We start from the raw sequence: 17,206 nt of genomic DNA, 5'->3' as shown, positions 1-17,206 counted from the left end.
TGAAATTTAGTAAGGATCCAAGATCCAGCTATTTTTTTTGTGTTTCTATTATCCAATGCTAAGATAAATCTCATAAGTATCTTACAGAATAAACAAGTTTTGAGGTTTTTGATAGTAAAAGGATGAGAGTTTTCACAGGGCATCCTGACTATTGCCATTCGTGGTATCCAAACTTTGTAAAATCTCACTGGAAGATACTTTTGGAATGTTTGCCTTCGTCTGGGCCTTTTCTTTGACCTCAAAGTCCACAGATTCTAGGATCTGGTAGTGCTAGTTAGGAATGACTCTGTAGCTATCTACACACCAAGTTGCACAGACTCTACCTACATTACCTCTTCAAAGTTATTCTTAACCTACCTATTTTTTTCCCTTCTCTTCTTTCCTCCCAATGCATAAGTTCTATCCTCCTTTTTCCTGCCATCATAATTCTCAGGACCATAAAAGCATAGAAAGTACATTCTATTTTATCTTAATTTTGAAGATGATACAAATATTGGCACTCGTATTTACAACATTAAACAATGTATTTTCAGCTATAAAATAAATTTGTGAGGAGATCTAAAAGCCAACTGCTCACCTTTGCAGTTCCTGGAATACTGAGATAAGCTATTTTGGAATCTGTGTCCACTGTGAAATTTTCCATCCGTGTTCCATTGGGATCCCAGAGAGAAATAGTGGGAGACTGTCCGTTCCAGGTGACAAGAAAGAATGTGTCCTTTCCCACTGTGCTATCAATTATTACAGTGCCATTCATCCAGAGGTTATTGTTGAGTGTTAGTCCCTTACTTTCAAGCTGTTTAAATATATTTTAAAAAGTAGTTACTGGAGAAAAGAATAATTTTATTTTTTTTTCTTTTTAAATATTGTTCTTAATTTCTGATCTCAGAAGAAGCTTATAGAAGGCATATCACCTTAGGCTTGGGATCTCTCTGAAAGATGATTGAGATGTGACAGTTGTCAGTGTGGAAATATACGGTCTGAAGAAAACACAGGGTATAATAAAACAGTAGAGCAGGAGAATGGGTTTTACAGTTGGTGACATGGCCACATTATTTTTTCCAGTTATCTTGGCAAACACCCACCCTAGGCTTTATAATTAAAGGGTGCTACAACCTCAGAGAAGAATTAGCTGTAAAGTGTGTGTGTGTGTGTGTGTGTGTGTGTGTGCGCGTGCGCGTGTGTGTGTTACCCTCAATTTACCCATTCTCATGATGACCTAAAAATAATTAGTTATTTGTAGTGGCTAGAGTATTTGAGTAGAAACACAGTAAGTGGGGTGGGGCTCAAGAGAGAAAATCAAGACTAGGAAATAATGAGACAAACACTCCTGAATGTTTTCCTATGTGAAATCTTGAAATGATTTCTCACACATGCTAGAGAGTAGCACCGGACAGTAAACACGTCCAACAAGAGTGGAAAGAAGGCAAACTGATGTCCGTGAAGGTTGGAATCCTGAGAAGAGAAAAAGGAAATAGAGGACCCTTCTCTGAGAGGAGCTTCAAAGAAAGTTTTTCAAGTCCTTGTGGCTAGCTGTTAATCAAGGAGAGACAACTTTATCCACTGACCAAGAAGATGTGTCCTACAGAGGTGTTATTTCAGAAATGATGGGAAATCCCATTTCTACTCCAACCCAGTCCTAAAACAAAACTACCTCACACCAGTGCCGATAGAAGGGAGTGATTCTACCATGGAAACATCATTGCCATGACAAAAATCTCAGTCCTAGGTTAAGTGGACATGTCTGTGAGTGAACAAAGTATTATGATCAAGTTAAATCAGAATGTGAGTGACATTTTTAGACTTCTCATCAGGAAAGTCAAAGACAGTTAGAAGGCTTTGGCTACATGGTAGTACTAGGGGAAAATAACTGAGTAAAGAGTGAGATGCAGCCTTTCCTCTGTATTCCAGCTGCCACCATCCAAATCCGAGTCCCCATTTACTAAGATTATTGGAACATACCTCTAACATGTCACTATTCTCTCCCAAGACTTCCCATCATGTACATGAATCCACATTAATCCTTCAAAAATTTGCTTTCTTTTTGTTATTTCTCTATTTAAGAACCTATAAGGCATTTCAAATGAGGGAAAGAAAAAACTTTCTTCCTGCCCCTTCTGCACCATCTAAAAAGTCCATTCTCAAAACTTTAAGCAGCTCCTGCAGTCAGATGTCTCCTTTCTAGCTGATTTCCCGTGTTCTGCTTTTATATTTTAAATTATTTTGGAATATTCCATTTTCATTTCTCACTATCCACTAAAAATTACCAAAGTTAAAAGAGAACACAAAATAATATCCTCAAAATCAGTTCTCCTTCCTACTTGTCAATTTTAGACAGTAGCATCACCTTTCTCTCAGTCAATCCAGTTGAAACCCTCAGAAACTGTCTTTATTCTCCTTCAGTTTATTCTCTATACACTGCCAAGCTAGATCTCAGACCAATTTTTAATCTGTTCATAAGGTAAAGCTACAGACCAGACCTTCAAACCAATATGCATATATTATCCTAACCCTGCATCCTATGCTTTCAGTGCTCTTCATCTTGGAGACTAGAGGAAAATAGGTTTGTTTAGGTGATCATGGCAAGTTTTAATGTAGGCAGTGACTTGATGAAATGGAAGATGGAAAACAGAAGTTTTGGCATAAAGTGATGTGATGTAGACTTTGTGGGAATGGATATGGATAGAAACAGAATTTTCTAAAAATATTTTAAAGGAAACAGGCTGTGTTGTCATTTATGTGAAAAGAAAAAGAAAAAATATGTCTGCTATCTCATTACTTAATTTGGTCACGTCTAAAGAATAATTTCTATTTCAGGCTGAAGTTTTCACTTTAATTAAAAATTTACTTTGAGAAAATATAGAACTCAAAACTTATGACAATGAAATTGTTTTTCTTAGTTATGGCTAAATGTAAACACGAAAACCTGAGGAGTGGGAGCTCTGACCTGAAGAGACTGCTGGGAGAGATCGGCGTTTCCTGATACAAGGGCCGCGAAAGCATCAATGAGGCCATTGTTCGCAGCTTCATCTGAAGCATATTTGTGCTTTCCTCCTAAAATGTAAATGCATTAACTAGGTTGCTTTCTAGATAATAAGTACTTATCACATTTTAGTGATTAATAGGATAACAGGATAACAAAATCAAAGTTGCAGTATAGATTATTAAAATAGACTAAAACCAGATAGGTTTAAAGATTAACTCTGAAATGTTAACTTCAACATTTCCTAACTAGAAAGTGTAAGCGACCTTTCCACCTCACTTATAGAAACGTTAGCTGGCTGAAACGCGTCAAATAACCATAGAATATTAAAAATGATGTTATAAGTCATTGTACTAAAGCTCACACACTTCACACAGCCCTTTAGGGGAATTAATCACTTGTATGTAAGAAATAGTTCTAACCACATTGGCTTCCAGATTTTCCAGCCAGAGTAGATCAGAATCAGAAAGGTTAAATGCAGCTATATTGAGTTATCCTGATAATAGCTGGCAATGAGGAGACAGAAAAATGGTAAGTAAGAGAGACAAGTTCAAAAGAGCAGTACTTTTGGGGGGTACTTGGGATAGAAATAAATTTTACACTGGCCATGAAAGTACTTTGAAACAATGGGAGTTTGTACATCTAAGCATTAAAAAGCAAGTATGTATTTGGTAACTTTAGAAGTCAACTCAATACAACAATTGATATTCATAATGTTATAAATTATGTATTTTCTACTATGTTTAAGTAGCCACTGAAAGCATATAGTCCTTTTTCATCACATATCTGTGTATCTAAGGTAACAGCTACCCTGTAGTTAATCTAGAAACTTTGTTGTTACTTAAATTTATTTAGTCTGAACTTCTGTTAATCTTATCACCCCAACCCATAACCTCTGCTCTGGTCTCATGGATTTCCCACTATTCCTCCATATGCCTGGCATTGTCATCCCAACACGGTCTTTTTTGCTCATGACCTGGTCATCATCTCTCACCCTTCCAGAGAAATTCAACCTAGCTCAAGGCCCAGCTCAGAACTCAACTCGTCTCTCATGCCTCCTTCCTGACTCTGTACAACCCTAGGAGAATTAATGGCTTCCTCTGCTCACATCGTGCTTTATTCCTGTATATTCCTTTTGTTGTGGAGGACGGTTATCTGCTTATGCTATCTGATTACTAGTTTTATTTGTCTTTCCAGCCAGCTGGACTGTGAGCCCTTTGAGAACAGAGATCAGGTCTGGTTTAACTCTAGTCCCAGGCTCCTGGCACAGTGCCTGCAGAGCAAGAGCTTGAGAGAAGTTGCTGATCGTCAGCCTCTACACTTGTGCATTGCTATCAAAGGACTAGAATATATGGGTCACCTTTTACCTGTTATGGTGCTCATCTCTATGACTGCTTGATCAGCAGATGGTCCCAAAGCAATGAAATGAATGATGGCCCCACTTTGTTTCACTTCATCCACGCAACTGCCTGCAGAGTTATCCTCCCCATCGGTCAGCAGCACTATTTCAGATCCATCTATTTGGGGGTATATGCCTGTAAGTACCTGAAAATATAATCAGAGCATAATTACAAGTGTTGCTAGATCAAAGACTTATGGGAGATCAGGAAAAATGTACGGAGGAAATAAAAATGTGCAGAAAGGAAGAAATAGCTTCTGTTTTAAAGTCATAGAATCTGCAATCAGCAGCCCCTGGGGGAACGTAAACATGACTCTCTATTTTTTGTCCACCTGCTGCAGGGAATTTCTGTTCAAATGAAGTTATATGGGAGCAGGGCTTTGGAACATCCCTCCTGGGTTAAATGACAATGACATCTGAGTCTGGGAAACTCAGGTCAACCAGACGCGAAAAATATAATTGCAGAATGTGGCATTAAGTATTTCTCTGCTCTTTGACCGGACTGCTTTCTGACAAGCCTTCTATGTATAGTCTGCTGCATATACAGCTACATGCATTAAGAATCCACCTCAATATAAAAAAAAAAAAACATAATGATTCCCAATTAGGAAACCCTTACTATGTTTATAAAGAAAAGATATAGAAAGTTCTAAGTGGGTCAACGTTAAGAGTCTTGTCATATAACTTATTTTACCTCTAAGAATAACAAGAGCAAACTTAAGAATATTGCTAGTGCTCAGAGAATACATGAATTGTATTTACTGAGATTGAGTTCTATTTGTGGCTTGAACCCATTTCCTGTAAAACCAGACAATTTGAAACTTAGGGTTCTGCATCCAGGTGCCTGTAAGAGAAGATAAAGAGAATTTATCCCAGGATGGTAACTATATTTCATCTTCTCTGACAGCTTTAATTGGTAGTGGCTTCTTAGAGTACTATTTTGAGAAACTGAGTGCAGGCCAATGGGAAAAAAGTACCAGATTATCTCTGTGTATGACTCCACTCATATGAAGAATTTAAAATTATGGACTAAGAACAGTTTAGTGGATACCAGGGGAAAGGTGGGGTGGGGGGTGGGCACAAAGGGTGAAGTGGTACACCTACAACATGACTGACAAACATTAATGTACAATTGAACTTTCACAAGATTGTAACCTATCAATAACTCAATAAAAAAAAAATTAAAAAAAAAAAAAGTACCAGATTATCAGTCGCTCTCCTGGGTATGGAGTGGAGGTGTGTGTAGATTTGCAAAAGAGGGTTTGGAATGTAGGAACCTTTTTTTTTTTTAAAGGTATGCCTTTTTTGTGTGTGAGGAAGATTGGCCCTGAGCTAACATCTGTTGCCAGTCTTTCTCCTTTTGTCCCTGTTATTTTTTTATCCCCCCCCCCCCCCCCCCCCATACCTAGTTGTATATCCTAGTTGTAGGTCCTTCTAGTTCTTCTTTGTGGGACACTGCCTCAGCATGGTTTGATGAGTGCTGCTAGGTCGACACCTAGGATCCAAACTGGCGAACCCCCCGGACCACCAAAGCGGAGCGTGTGAACTTAACTGCTAGGCCATAGGGCCAGCCCCTGTAGGAATCCTTAATAAACCTGGTGTCAGGGAACAAAATGACTAGGCTTATTTCAATTTTTGCATGTTTTGGGGCAAAGAATGACTAATATAGATATTGTAATATATGTGAAATATGCTCTGACATGCATTAAAACCACATTGAAAAATAGGAAATGCTTTTACACATTTACATCATTTATACAGCATCCCCATCACACTCCCTCTTCACATTTGAGTGCAAAATGAAGATTTAAAGATGAAGTAGAGTTCTCTCTACTTCACCTCTCCCTTTCTTGTATTAGTTTATCCACTGAGTGCTTACAATGTGTTAGTCACTAACCTGGCTACTGGGGATTCAGCAGGACTACATGGTTCCTGCATTCATGGAAAGAATTGAATTAAATTTAAAAATATTTATTGATATTTGGGTGAGAGACTGGGGAGATATAGAGAGTGACAAAGACACAGCAGATATATTCTATAGTTCAAGAGAAACAACACAATATTACAGTGCTACCATTTACTGAATGCTTGCTGGGTGTTAAATGTGTTTTATACACTGTGTAATTTAATCCAAGTCCAAACTCCCAACGTGTCCCTAGATAACAACTCTTCTACCACTCTGCTCCCTACAGTTTATTTCCTGTGGGGCAACCAGAGTCAACTTCATAAATCGTAAATTGATTCTCAGTCTCTGATGCTTAAAGCCCTTCGGTAGCTTTCTGTGGTGCTTAAAATAAAATACAAACTTCTTACCATATTTTTTGAAGCTTTGAAAAATGTAGCTACTGTCTACCTGCCAATCACATTTAATACCCCCTAATTTGTCAGACTCCAGTGTCACTAGCTTCTGTCATTTCTTGGAATAATCCAGTTCTTTTTCACTTCTTTCCCAAGGGACTTTGCACTTTCCTTTCTGCTTGAACCACTGACTCTTTCTCATCCTTCAAATCTTAGCTTAAATGTCACCCTTCAGAGAGAGCCCCAGTGGCCTCTCTACCTAAGGTAGCCAGTGCCCCTCTTTTTCCAGTTACTCTATGACTTCACTCTGGTTCCTGCGCAACACTGTCTCCACAGTCTTCAATCATTGTTGTTTTAAGTTAATTACTGATTGATTGGTGGATGAATGATCTGTTCCCCACTGAAATAGCATGAACTACAAGGGCAGAGAAGCTTTGCTGGGTACATAAATATACATTGAACAAATTAAATTATATTATATGTTTGCCCACTACTCCCAACAATAAATATATGTTGAATAAATTAAAACATGACCAGTCCTATACTAGCTTTCATTGCCCCATTTTACTGATGAGGTAATAGAGAACTAGAGAGGTGAAGAATCACGCTTAGGGTCACAAAGCTAGTAAGTGATAATTGGAGTTTGAACCCAGGACTTCATGTTAAAAAGCTACACTGAAATGCCATGCAATTCATAAAAGAGGGTGATTCAACAGGGGTGAGAGTAGCAGGAAAAGCTGCACAAAGGAGCAAGGAGGTTGAAGAATTGGTAGAAGTTTAACATGCAAAGATGGAAAGAAGGTAACAATAGATATAACAGATAGAACAATAAATAATATTGTTCTAAGTATGTAAATATATAATTTCATTTAATCCTCATAATAGTCCTCTGAAGTAGGCATTCTTGTTTTCCTATATTTTATAAATAAGTCCCTGAGAATCTGAAGAGACTGAAACATTATCTAAGATCACATAGCTGGTACGTGGTAGAGCCAGTTCTCTGAGGTCAAAACTCATGTTGTGACCAGTCTTCCTTACCCAACTTTGACTAACAGTCCCTGCCACATCTGCTTCAATAGATAAACATCAGTTTCCTCTAACTGAATGTGACAGACACTGAAACGAGTATTGGCCCAAAGTGGAATCATACCATTTAGTTTGCTTCATTGCATAAAAGTTGATGACTTTTGCAGCCCAAACACACTTATTTAACTAACATTTTTTGAGCACGGACTATTACGTAGTAACACGACAGACAAAGTCTCTGATGTCACTGGACTTGTGCTCTAGTGGCGTTTTAATACTCATTTATTCACTCATCAGTTTATTCATTGACTTACTGATCCATTAAAAATCATCATGTGAATTTTTTTATGGGCTTAGTCCTGTGCTTCTTAGGATTAGTTATGTCAAAATTAGGGAGAAAGTATATGCAACAGCATTTAACATAAAAATGTCCTAGTAATAAAGAGAGCAAATTATATTTGTATTATAATTTTCACCTGAAATGCTGATTTAATTCCCCTGCAGATGGAAGTTCCTCCAGAAGCTGCTGTAGGTAAACTCTCCAAGAGCTTGTTTCTTTCATTGCTGCTTGTTATTTGGATTAATTTACTTTTTATGTAGGCAGTACTATCAAAATGCACCATCCCCACCCAGGATCCGTTTTCAATGGTCTGCATCAGGAAATGTTTTGCTGCTTGGTTCATTCGATTTAGGCGATTAGAACCCTGAATAAAAAAGGAAAAGAAAAACAAGCAAATGGCTTCCAACTGGAAAATAATAGGAGATCACATAAAATGAATGAACAGACTTTGTTAAGAATCTTCTATCAATAGTAATTGGTGTTATTAAACAAAGCAATTGTTTTTTCTCAATTGATAAAATTGAAAAATATAGTTATGTGTATTATGTAAAACATATAGGGTAGTAAGGAAAATAAGGTTTTGAGTAAAGCTGATTGTTGACTGCTAAGCACCCAAATTAGAGGTGGAGGGTGGGGTGGGGGCTGGGTTGGAATTGGAGGGCGATGACTCACATCTTAGAGTCTGACTAATTACTCTTGGGATCCTCTGTTGCATTCAGAGGAAACCACTCCCCAGATTCTACAGTTTCTAACAAGATTATCATGGACTCCAACTACAGCCTGAAATTTCTCCATCCACTGGGGACTAGACTACCAAAAAGATGAACTTACTCAAGCTGCAGCTATATTCTTAGAGGCCTAGTCCCTACCTCCCCCATTTCCTCTTCTGCTCCCACCTCTTCCCAGCACTTCCCCACCAATGGATTAATTGGACTTTTTTTTTTGGTAACTCAGACTTCCATCTCTCTTTCCTACATGAATGCCCACCATATGAGTGTCTTCATACATTTGTCTTTTCCAGTCCCTCAATACCAACTGATCTGTGGTACCTTCCCCCAACACATGCCCAAATTTCCCTCTGAACTCTCTAGAACCAAATCACAGTGAGAACCTCCTATATCCCCATCTTTGAGGGCTCTCTTTACTACCTTGCTTTCCCTTTACACTTGGCTCTATCTGTACCCTGCCTAGGGGAGGGTGCTCATCTTCTCCCAATCAAGAATGTCATCTCTCCCCAGTGACACTTCCTAGACACTTATATGTGCTGGTGTCTAGCACTCTGATGCTCTTTCTGAAACTCTGTGCTATTGTGGATTTTTTCATTCATCCCTTGCCCTTTTCAGTAACCACCCAATTCCCCACTTGTTAAAGACACTATTCCTGATCTTCAGCATGGTCTGTTCTGCTTCAAATGTGCCATTCGTCTGAGTACCTTATCACATTACATCTGCTCATTTGTAGTCTATTCATTTCAACAATTTTTTATTGAGTGCCTATATGTGATAAACCCTGTTCTGGGCAAGTGGGATACAAAGATGAATAAGACACTGTTTCAAGTCCTAGAGGCATGGTTCCTGGAGAGCATGGTTCCAAGTCCTAGAGGAGCTCCCAGGATAGTGGGAGAGAAGTGTGTAATTTCAACATAATTTATAGTAATATAAGTTTGCACAGGTCATTGTGGGAGACCAGTAGAAGGACCCTAGCCCATTTTTTCCTGGGGAAATGGGTACCTCTACCAAATTTTGAAGACTGTGTATGAGTTAACCAGGTGATGGGGCAGAGAGAGTTTTCTCTATTGAACTTTGGACTCATCAAGGATATGGGCTTCTGTTCCTAGAGCCTAGCACAATGCCTACCATTCAGTGAATGATAGTAGAAGGAATGAATGCCTGAATCTGGTCCTATCTTCGTGATGGTGATGCTCTTTGTTGGTGTCTTTGAGTATAAAGAGGTCATTGATACAGGATTTTAAAATAAGATAAAACCATGTTAAGAATTTTCCTGGTTGATCTTGTCCCTTGACTTGAAATGGAGTTCAGAAGCCCTGAATCTACTTTTTCCTCATGTCTGTCAAGTATTTCCAGTAGACAACGAGGGCGAGCTTAGAAAACATTTTCCTATTTCAATCTCTAGTTCTGATCTTCTAACTAAATCTTTACTAAAGGGCCTAAAAGTCATCCTCAATAAACCTATTTTCTGGAAAAAACAGAGACTCTTGGGTTAGGTCTTTTTAACTCTCTTGCCATCATTCTTTCATTACAATGTTCACTGCCCCACTAGAGGTCATGATCACAGGAAGTGATGGTACTTATGCCACCATGAAATTCAGAACAACCCAGGTGCAGGTAGTGTTGAGTGTTCTTAAGCCCTCAATCACCTCCCTCTTCCTACATCCAGGAAAAATGGGCTCACAAACTTACCGCCATGCTTCCAGACTTATCAAGAACTAAGCACATAATTCTTTGACTGATCTTCAGCAATGAGAAGACAGGTGGAGGGGGTGGTGCCACCATAGATGTTGTGTTTTTAAAATCCTCAGAATTGCTGATCACGTCCCATGTGCTTCTGGAATTGCACATTTTGTTTTGTAGGCTTGGAGCCTCTCGGTTATGGTTGTTTTCCTTACAGAATTCAACAACCTAAAAGGTTAATAAAATGAAAAAAATTGTTTATGTACAATGCATTTAAAAATTGAACTACAAATCTGAAAAAATAAAAAATCTGCTCTGCAAATGTGTTGTCTATTGAATGAAATTGACTCACTGAGGAATCATATAATAGTAAAGTTGATTTTAAATAATAGTAATAACAGGAACACTAGTTGTGTGCTTACTATATGCCAGTCAGTGTTCAAAGAACTATATATTAATACATCTAATCTCTCAGGTCACCTGCACAGATATTTTATAAATATCATGACATGTCCTTTACTTACAAATATATAGTCTGAAGTAACTATTGATGTACTTACAGAATCAATCCCTTGCATAAACATTATGGATGCCTTTTCGGTTTGATCTTTCTCAGGGAAGAATTGACAATCTTTTTCATACAGTTTTGTCTTAGAATCAATTCTGCATGCTCTGGTTACACAGCTGTCTCCTTGACACGTATAAACTCTATTTATACCAGTAATACCTGTGGGACACCTGAAAGTATGTGACAGTTAGTCTTTGAGACAACCTAACAATTAAAATTTTTTGAAAATCTTAAGGGTCTTTATATCGAGGTTTTCAATAATGACCATTATATCAAGACTTTTATTGTTATTCGTATACCACATGCATCTTATTTTGCCAGGAAAGGTTAAGGGTTTCTACCAGAGCAGTTATCTGCTTTTCCAGAAGTTGCAGAGGGAAATGTTAAGTGGGATCTCCAGTGTAGGCAATGGCTGAGTTCTCTGCTGGGATTCAAGCTCCTGCTGTCCTGCTCACACTAATGGCTTTTGCAAACACCTGTCCTGGTGGCCTTGTGATGGTAAATGCACTGCAGGCGTCTGGACAAGGTGACTTGTGAAACAGTTACTCTTGGTACCACCTTAGCTTGAAGTTCTTTGTAGATTTCTGTTCAAGAAGATATCCCCAAAGAATGGGATGAGGCTTGGCTGCAAGTGTTTTGATTATTCAAGGAGCGTTTTTTTTTTCCTGCTTTATCTCCTCAAACCCCCCAGTACATAGTTGTATATCCTAGTTGCAGGTCCTTCTAGTTGTGGTCAAGGAGCGTTTTTATCCAAAGTGAAATGTGACTTGAAGGAAAGACTGAGGTACTGCCCAGGAGAGCAGAGTAAAGAATCGTGGAGGCGTTTTAAACATATGTTTTATTGCGTGGAATTGGCCACAGTGGCAGTAATTAGAACAAATATGCTGGAATGTGAATATATCCCATCTTTTCAATGTGTTTCCAGTACCAATTCAAGAAGCAATGACTAGATTTCATTCTGTCATTTAGGAAGTCTCCTAAATATGCCTATGTTTCTATTGCCCCAAAACTTAGTGACTGTGATGTTATGTTAACAGCCATGATGAATGTTCTATAGCAAAGACTAGGCATTTAGGGGGAATATGATATAAACAAATGTAATCAATGTAATATTCTTTAAATACATGTCTTTAAACTTGGGCTATAGGGCCGAGGAAGGGCTTTCACTGAAATCTTGTATCTTTCAGTTTGCACATTTTTTATAAGTTCCCAGCCCCATCAGGTCATCTAATATTGATTAAGCTGATGGTACCTAGTTTTAAACCAATTCCCCAAAAAGCATTCTTTTCTCTTGATCTCAGAACCAAGAGGATTGTCTATTATATAAAGTGTGATGTTAGATTGGAATTTTAAAGTGAACTTTATAAACTCAGGAAATTTCTGTTTGGCTCCTCGAAGCTGATTGACTTCTTACTCAGCGCATATTTGCCACTAATTGTAACCAACGTTTTTTTTCATTCTGGTATCGTGTAAATAATTTTGATTTCCTCTCATATAGTAAAACCATTTCTGCAGAGAACAATTTCAGTGTGAATGAATTTTGGCAGCTGTGGTAGAGAGGTATAAAAATATGCCAAATTTGCTACCAAATGCCCTTGAAGTGATGTTTATCTTAAATGGACAGCCAGGTTCTTTAAGGTATACTTTGTAAAATAAAACCAGAAAAGCACTGTTTTGTGATATAGCATCTACTATCTGCATTGGGACAAAAATGAATGACTAGCTTTTGAGAAAAATCAAACTAAGAAAAATAACAAGTTACACCTGAAGTAACTTAAGAAAATTTAAATGGTCATGCCTTGTTGCTTCAATTTTTTTTGACGTGGCGCTGTAGTAAGGCTCATCTTCGTTGTACTCGTCAAACACTCCCCAGCGGAGATGGGCCCACTCGTGGACAAACAATCTCCCTGTGGGAAAATATTCCAAATATGTCATCGTAATTCAAGTGATAAAATCTGCCCCACAGATAGTTTAAGAAAGTTTTTTCCAATCAAAAAATATTTATATTGGGGCTGGCCCGGTGGAGCAGTGGTTAAATGTGCACGTTCCACTTCGGGGGCCCAGGGTTCGCCAGTTCAGATCCCGCGTGCAGACATTGCACTGCTTGGCACGCCATGCTGTGGTAGGCGTCCCACATATAAAGTAGAGGAATGGGGGCATGGATGTTAGCTCAGGGCCAGCCATCCTCAGCAAAAAGAGGAGGATTGGCAGCAGTTAGCTCAGGGCTAATCTTTCTCAAAAAAAAAAAAATTATATTCAGGCTTAAATAGCTGGCAACATTTATATTTTTGTTTATACAAAAGTATATTACATTACATTGCACTCTATTATGTTACATTGTGTAGTATATTGACTTTTTATTCTACAACATGTTAAATCAACAAAACATTTATTATATACACAGCATGGTGTAAGAGACTGGACTTTGGGTCTTGGTTCTTGGGGGGCAAAAAATCTTAGATATTACTGTGGTTTTGGCTCTACAACATTCATTCCTACCAACAACATAAAGACAAATATGACATATCTGTGGTATTGAAATTTCATGAGGGTGCGATTAGTTAAAAAGTGTATATAAATGCTCCTTAGGAGGTTGATAATAAAAAAAGATTGGAAAACACTGCTAAAGACCATATATAATCTTATGGGTGTCTAAATGAAGTGATTAATTTATAGTCCCTAGCATATGTAAGCATTAATTATATGAAAACAATTATTATTAATTATATATATTCAGTGCTATAGTAGGTACCAAGAAATATAAAGATGAGTAAGATATAGTCCTTGACTATGAAAGCTTAGAGAGAGGGAATCAGAATTTAAAAAAATTTTTTCCTAAGAATTTCAGAGTAAATGGAAGAGTAAAGGTAAATCCAAGCTGGAAATACAGGAAGAAGAAACAAGTAGAATTTTTGTTCCAGCAATATTAGGAAAAACATTGGAAGAAATAGAAATGGAGAAGAAATAGTTGGAAATATAGTCTGTTCTGCTACAATGTGTGTTTCTCTAACTCAAATTAACTCATGAGATCTGAAAATAGGGTTAAATGTCAGTATTATGCAAAAGTCATGTTTCTTTTTTTTTGTCCAAAGATTGGCACCTGAGCAAACATCTGTTGCCAATCTTCTTTTTTTTCCTTCTTCTTCTCCCCAACGCCCCCCAGTACATAGTTGTATATTTTAGTTGCAGGTCCTTCTGTTTGTGCTATATGAGACACTGCCTCAGCATGGCCTGATGAGCGGTGCCATGTCCGCGCCCAGGATCTGAACCTGCGAAACCCTGGACCTCCAAAGTGGAGTGTGCGACCTTAACCACTCAGCCACAGAGCCTGCCCCAAAAAGTCATGTTTCTTCTTGAAATCTCTGTGCCTCAAAATATGTTCCTGGGACCAGCAGCATCAGCATCACCTGGGCACTAACAAGATCTGCAGAATCTTGGGCCTGCTCTAGATTACTGAATCAGAATCTGCATATTTACAAGATCCCTAAGTTATTCCCTACATGTTAACCTTTAAGAACACTGGTTTAAGGTTTCCTAGGCAAATGGATCCAAATTATTGAGTGCGGAATTATAACCTTCAGTATGGGAAGAAAAAACCCTTATATCAGCTACTACAATAGGAGTTTGATGACTTTTAAGAAAATTTAAAACTGCCTGCACAAGTGGCTCACTTTTTAGAGAGACGTGCTTCCGTCTCAGCTCGTGGCAGGTTATCTTACCTCCACTGCACACCTCCATTTGCTAAGAGAGTAGATTTCAAGAGCTCCCACCACACATACACACAAAGGTAACTATGTGAGGAGATGAAATGTTAGTTAGCTTGACTTTAGCAATGATCTCACTATGTAAATGTACATCAAATCATCATGATGTAGACCTTGTATCTCTACAATTTTTATTTTTAAAAAAGCAGCCACTGTGATTTAGAATTGCATCCCCATCTACATCATTGTCTCGGTTCCCACTAGCCCTCTTCTCACTTCTCAAAGCATTTCCTCTGTGTGTGTGTCTGTGTACCTTTAATATCTACAATGATGGCAGCATCCAACCACACTGGGCTGCCCCTGGGTGGTCCAAATGATCTTCCCATGTGCCTATTGTTATTGTTGTTATCATTTCTATTACAAATTGTATGGATTTGGGGACTGTCTTTTTAATCTTATTTTCCCAAAAGCTGTATTGTTTTTAGGGCATTGTTTTGCAGAATGTGAGTTTTTTTCACAAACTCATGGATCCCATTAGGGCAGAAACACCTGTTTAAGAGGGAAGGGTGAAACTGTCAGTTATGGCCTTGGGTTGAGGTGGGGGGTATGGAAAAATAACAAGAGCTCAGGTGGGAACCTTGGCTTTAAAAACTGGAGAAAATCCTCCTAAGACAGCTGGAGGTGGGGAGACATGAAGGTGGACTTGAGTTTGGAAGTAGAGAGAAAGAAGATAGGGGCCTTTATTTTTTTGGTCAAGTCACCTGTTGATTGATGGGATTGAAAAGAGTGACTAGAGATCTTGAGAAAAGTGGTAGAAGTCTTAGAACAACTGCTATAGGGAATATATGGGAGCTGAGAAGAGGGAAGTAAAAATATTGTTGAGTAGCTTTGAGTGCTTCCCTGAGCTTGGAAAATGTGTTTTTGTGATGATACCACTTAGTTTTGTATTTTCTTTCACGTATGTTTTCTTGGAAACATGTTAACAGGACCCAAAGGAAAGTGTCAAGAAACTCAATACAGAGGATTTGGCAAGCTGAATGGAACATAAGGATAGGAGTGGTGAGGGAGTTGAGCTGTTTATACTTGTAATTGAACTGAATTTCTGGACATACCAAGGAGGAAAGAAAGTATAGTTACAAGGGCTCAAGGGATTAGAGGTGCCAAGTAGAACAAAGAGCTCAAGTGGGGAAAGGAATATGTTGGGGAGAAGTAAGATTGGGATGGGATGGTATGATATAGCTTTCAAGACTAGGGTTGGGAACAGGTCCAGGTAATGATGAGGACCAGGGCTGGCTGAGTGTTTGACAGAGACAAAGAAACTTAATGTATGCTCGTTGAAAGGGCAATGGAAGAGGGAGATTCTGGAGTATGTAGATTCAGGAAGTTTTCACTGAGTAGTGACATATTCATTGGGCCTTCCTTTAACAATGATTTGTATTTTATCTGAAAAATAATATACTTTAGTTCATTTTAACCAATGATCTTAACTTTTAGATGGAGCTAGATGGAAACGTCATTTTTATAGATAAAAGTGATCACTTATAGACAAGTTCATGTGGTTCAGCCAAATAGGTTGAATATAATATGAGGAACTAACAGCCTGTGAGTGTTTTCTCTTGGCCAGGAACTGGTATCTTGGCTCTTTCCAGCTTGCCAGGCATCTGCCTTCCATGGAGGCAGCACGTGATTGATTAATATCCAACTGTGGAGAACTGGAAAATTAAAATCTAAAAAGTATGCCAGGGGCCAGCCCAGTGGAGTAGTGGTTAAGTTCATGCACTCTGCTTCGGCAGCTTGGGGTTTGCTGGTGCGGATCCTGGGTGCGGACCTACACACGGCTCATCAAGCCATGCTGTGGCAGCATCCCACATGGAAGAACTAGAAGTACTTACAACTAGGGTATACAACTATGTACTGGGGCTTTGGGGAGGAAAAAAAAGGAGGAAGATTGGAAACAGATGTTAGCTCAGGGACAATCTTCCTCACAATAAAATAAAAAAATAAAAAGTGTGCCAAAGGAAAACATTGAATATTGCTGCCCTTTGTTCAAATTCCTGTAGACACTGTACTGAGTGTAGTTACATGGATTATGTAATTTAACGTTCACAATAATTTTGTAGGGTAGGAACTCCTCTATTCACCATTTTACAGGAAGTAGACACAGAGAGGCTAGGTCACTTGTCCAAGGTCACACACAGTTGATAAGTAGGGGAGTCAGGATTTGAACCACAGGACTCTGACTCCAAGGCTTGGACACTTAAGCTTGGTAAAAAGCTGCTTGTTGGAAGCATTGCAAAATATATGTTTTAACCAAAATTCCTACCTGATGGTCCATATTCACTTTCATTTTTTCCAAGTACAAAGTCGGGGGTGAGATGAATGTATTCTCCTTTCTCTCCACAGGCAGTAAACTGTTTGGTGTATGGTTCATCTCTACCTGGGAGGGTAGGTGGTGCAACTAAAACATCAGCCTGAGAATG

The 17,206-nt window shown here is 38.5% G+C and overlaps 1 protein-coding gene across 1 annotated transcript in view; it reads right to left on the bottom strand.

Moving 5' to 3' along the window:
• Positions 1-17,206, bottom strand: part of CLCA4 (chloride channel accessory 4) — a 75,809-nt gene that overhangs the window by 4,330 nt on the left and 54,273 nt on the right. Inside the window, exons 3-10 of the mRNA XM_046645136.1 lie at positions 17,050-17,197; positions 12,821-12,929; positions 11,015-11,192; positions 10,464-10,682; positions 8,180-8,407; positions 4,348-4,525; positions 2,945-3,051; positions 578-793 (exon numbers count right to left, since the gene is read on the bottom strand). Coding sequence (XP_046501092.1) covers positions 578-793; positions 2,945-3,051; positions 4,348-4,525; positions 8,180-8,407; positions 10,464-10,682; positions 11,015-11,192; positions 12,821-12,929; positions 17,050-17,197 — 1,383 coding nt within the window. The remainder of the gene's footprint in view (positions 1-577; positions 794-2,944; positions 3,052-4,347; positions 4,526-8,179; positions 8,408-10,463; positions 10,683-11,014; positions 11,193-12,820; positions 12,930-17,049; positions 17,198-17,206) is intronic.

The sequence above is a fragment of the Equus quagga genome, chromosome 18, assembly GCF_021613505.1.
Source record: "Equus quagga isolate Etosha38 chromosome 18, UCLA_HA_Equagga_1.0, whole genome shotgun sequence".
Taxonomy (NCBI): domain Eukaryota; kingdom Metazoa; phylum Chordata; class Mammalia; order Perissodactyla; family Equidae; genus Equus; species Equus quagga.
Note: the sequence above shows the minus strand (reverse complement) of the source record. Positions and strands in the feature narration are given on the sequence as shown.